General features: G+C 41.2%; 1 protein-coding gene across 1 annotated transcript; it reads right to left on the bottom strand.

The window, feature by feature from the left end:
* Positions 1–340: 340 nt before the first annotated feature.
* avpr1aa (arginine vasopressin receptor 1Aa) lies at positions 341–4,006 on the bottom strand. Its single transcript, XM_034149412.1, has 2 exons — positions 3,058–4,006; positions 341–2,270 (listed from the first exon to the last, which is right to left on the bottom strand). Exons 1-2 carry the CDS (start codon positions 4,004–4,006, stop codon positions 1,987–1,989), a joined length of 1,233 nt encoding a protein of 410 aa, XP_034005303.1. The 3' UTR covers positions 341–1,986.
* Between the last annotated feature and the right edge of the window lie 546 nt (positions 4,007–4,552).

Here is a 4,552-nt window from a genome sequence, read left to right as displayed (position 1 = left end):
CTATAAGGGAAACGGGTCGATATCCGTTGTACATTAATAGAGTGTGTTATAGATTATGATGTGAGAAATGTTGTAGGAATTATTTAATGCCGCAAACAAGCTTACAAGAGCTGCTGGATGAAGTGATACCACTGCATTACACCATTACATAAAGAGGTCTATCATTAGTTTTTTTTCAGTAAATAACAGAATAATTTGATAACAGAATTGAACCATAATATTTTCACATAATAGAATGAAATGATGTTGCACTTTTGATGGAGTCTAGCAGCACATCACCCTACTTATACAAATAAATCTCACAAAAGGGTATGGTGCAATGCAGATCTTTTTTTTTTCCCCCTTGTTTTCATGTCTTTCTTTGTTTAGTTTTTTTAAAGTTGCACAAGACGATATACATTCAACGGATTTACAAGTTCACACATTGTATTTTCATTTAATGAGGGTCGACAGCTTGTTGACCAAAAGCAACCCATTCACAACGCTTATTCTTTATTTTATTTTCAATTGAAAGTTCATAATAATGGCATAAATCAAGAGCGTTGGCAGGTTTTTAGTGCTTTGATTGGCTAGATATATATGTTTAAAATTGCTCAATTTTCAGCAAAGATAACACCACAGATTGTTGGTTGTGTAGCAACTGCACGAAACATACTGTAAACAAAGCAGCTAGTTGTGCTGTGATAACAGGAGGGAACGCCAGTGTCCTAGTAATCATCAGTGCATCAATATGTATTTTTGCAACATATATGTATATTTAGATTATTTTCAATGTACACAAAGCATTACAGACACATATAATTCATGTTGAACAGATTTACATTATATTATTCCTATTTACAGACCTTTTATATACAAATATACTTTACAGTCAGATAGAAATGTCTTTATAACATACATGTGGTCATAGTGGTCTGACAACTATTACGCATTAATGTGCAGAAGATTGTTTTTGTCTGGAGTGCAAATGAAGCCCAAGAAAAGACCCCCCAACGGGGCAGGATGTCAGAAAAAAGTCAGGAAATGTGTTGATGTTGAGAGTATGGAATGTGTAAGCTTCTCCACAACATTTTGAAAAAGCAGTGGGAGGGGTCTGCTATTTTAAGGGGGGTCCCATCTGTTTGTGCTGAAATATGAAAGCCATTATTTAGAGACACACACAAAGGACGCAAGCTGCAACATTCAATAATTAGGAAATAGTTGGATGCACGCCTGATTTATATATGTAACCTAAGACTTTTGTCACAGGTCAAAGGAAAAGGTTTCTTTTTACACAAGCCACTAAAATGTGTGGTTCTGAGAAAAACCACAAAAATGGAAAGCTGAGCCCAGAGGACGAGGTGTCTGCCTCGGTTTCTTAAAAGCAGGCGGTCTGGAAGAGTTGCTTCCACCACAGTACACCTCCTGGCTGCCATGTACGTTTATCTCTGGAAACACTCGAACAGGAAGGGGTGTTCAGTGGCACTGCAAACACAACCATCATTAAGAGCATGAGTAGGGAAGTAAGGAAATGTGTTTTCCCCTAAAAATATCTAAAGGGAAATCATGGGACCACAGTAATAGGGGCAGCCAAATGCTCAAGGAATTCAACAGAATGCAACGGAATTAGGTAAAAACCCAATTATCAGCATTTTGTGCTTTTACAAAAAAGTATGGTGGCATACAAGCTTGAACATGTAATAAATCTCTACTTTCACCTCCTTTCCCAATATTTTTTGTGAAAAGAACATATTTGCACACAAACATATCTGTATTTTCAGTCCATGTTGCACAATTCTCAGTCGACAACATATTTCTTCACTCTGTTTCCAAATGTCAATGCAAAAAGCTTGATTTGCTTTAAGGTTTTTTTTGTTTGGGGGAAATGTCAGTCACTGTCTGCCATGCCCCACGTTAAAAAGTCTTGATTCTGTATGTTTACCTTGATGCCACTCCCAGATATAATTTCATTCCCACGACAGTAAACAGATTTGCCTGGCTGCATGTTTACTCCACCGGAATGGAGGACTTTGGAGAAAGTTCCAGCTCTTTCCAGTTGCTCTGACTGCCCGTGGGGCTGCGATTGTTCAACCTGGTCAGTAATGTTGTTCTGCGGATACTGCTGTCTGAGTCCTCCTTCTTGAAGTCAGTGCTCAGTCTTTGGAAGCAGGAGAAGCAGTGCATAAAATCTTGGAGGAGGTGACCGCTGAAGATCATGTATATCCATGGGTTACAGCAGCTGTTGAGACTGGCAAGCAGCGCAGACAGAGTCACTGCTGTGTTCTCAGAATCTGGAGAACAGAGAGAGGAAAGAGGCAAGAGGTGATTCATCTGCATAACATCTGGTTCAAGCTAGCTGCAAAAAAATGGCTGTGAAAGATAATTTATCTGGTGTCAAATGTAAAAACACATTTTTTTTAAATCAAATAAGAGAACATCTACCAGTTGCACATGCCCGAAAAGTTACGTTTCTGTTGCAATAACACATTATGAAAGACTTTTTGGATAAGGTGTCATTCTCTTGATATTAGTGATCTAATCTGTCTGCTGCAAGTGGATTCTGTCCCAGAAAAGTTCAAACAAAAGCACCAAGCTAGTGTAACTTGATGACCCAATTACATTTAACAACGTGTTTCAAGAAAGAATATGTATCAGGCAGAATATGAGACTACACGTGGTGGTATGAGTCTAAGGGTGATGGCTTTTTTAGGAGCAAATGGCTGAGGTATCTTAATCTTAAGAAGACATGACTTTGTCTGCAGTAAAACTATTAGTCCTTAAGGCTCACAGTGCTGCACTAAGTTATATTATGTAAATGTTGTTTAAAACAGTCTGTTTAAACCGTTTTCTTCTTAATTGTTAGATGTGTACTCTTTTTTAGACGTATTTTGGGTTTTGTATGCCAAATATATCCGTGCGTAAAGGTTGTGGATATGTGTTTTACGCACACTGAGGTTTTTTGTTGTTTCAAGTGACATGGTTCTTTATCTGGGCTGTAATGTTTTGACAACATTCCTCAAGCTGTTAACAGTTTTGAATCAAGTGATCATAACTACATTTAATGTATTCATTACTCACCAGCATACTGGAAGTTCTCATCCCACACGGACCACATCTGTACTATGAAAAACGGCGCCCAGCAGACAATGTACGCCAAAACGATCACTAAAGTCATTTTAACAGTCCTCAGCTTGGCTCTTGAAATAGTTGTAATGCTGCTGACTGAATTCTTCCCAATCAGCCCGTTCTTGCTCGCAGCACCAGCCGGCGTTTTCCTTTTCTTGTATTTGATATTTTTCCATATGCTGTGGCAGATGAACCCGTAGCACAACATGAGAAGCACCACGGGGATGAGGAAGATGCTCACTGTTATCCAGGTGATGTAAGCCTTGGGGCCCCACGGCTCGATAAAGTGCGCCCAGCAGTCGGTAACGTTCGAGCCGTTGTCGAACTCGCTTTGGGAGAAGATGAAGTACTGCGGAGTGCTGAACACGAGGCTGCACATCCACGTGGAGACGATCATGATGTAGGAGCGCTGCGTGGGCTGCTGCAGGGTTTTCAGAGGGTGGCAGATAGCAATGTAACGGTCCAGGGTCATCATCACCATCATATAGGTGGAGGCGAACATCCCCATCACCTGGAGGTGCTTGACGATCCTGCAGAGAAAGTCTGGACCGTAGAAGCGGAAGGTGATATCCCAGCAGAGCTGCGGCAGCACCTGGAAGAAGGCGACCACCAGGTCAGCCAGGCTCAGGTGTTTGATGAAAAGGTGCATCCGCGACATCTTCTTCTTCGTGTTGTACATTGCCAGCAGGACGCTCACATTCCCAACCACAGCAACCACGAAGGTGATGCTCAGGATCATGATCTCAATCTGGGCCACCTCCTCGTTTCGCGAGTACGGATCGGTTCGGTTCGTGTGGACGGTGTTGTTTCCAGGTGTCTCCATAGTTAGGTCACCACTGGGACCGAAGACCAGAGACTGGTTCCCTCCGCTCAGGAGCAGAGCATAGGCAGGAGTGTGCATGGCACTGCCCCTCTGTGCGACCTAGCAGATTCAGTGCCAGAGGGGCTGCGAGGTGCCTCTCCAACCCGTATATGGAGCTACCTGATGCTCTTTGAAAGGAATCCGTTGCTCTGTGACTTGTGGCTGCTGCCGGGGCTTTTTAAACTCGAATCGAATAACAGAAAGCGTGTGCGTAAAGTAGACACACTGCAAAAAATAACACACCTCAAAAAATCATTTGGTGTAGGGATAACTCCCCAAGCACACATTGACACCATGCAAGGACTGACATTACAAATTATTATTTAATAAAGTAATATCATAATGTATGTTTATTAGTAATTATAATTAGATTATTCCATGGTTCCAGTGCAAATTAAGATATACTTTCTTATAATTGTATTGCCACTATAGGCTTATTAAATAGAAAAAATACGTTTGCCCAGGGAACAAATAAATGCCAGTTTTGTTTCTTTCCTTCTTTTTCTTCTTGGGTTGGAGTTTTTTTTACTGTTCATTATGATGGCTAAGTATTTTTTGCAGTGGGTGGCCAAGCCCTTCCCCTGG

Source organism: Trematomus bernacchii, unplaced genomic scaffold (assembly GCF_902827165.1).
Source record: "Trematomus bernacchii unplaced genomic scaffold, fTreBer1.1, whole genome shotgun sequence".
Taxonomy (NCBI): Eukaryota; Metazoa; Chordata; class Actinopteri; order Perciformes; family Nototheniidae; genus Trematomus; species Trematomus bernacchii.
This window is presented reverse-complemented; position numbering and strand designations above follow the sequence as displayed.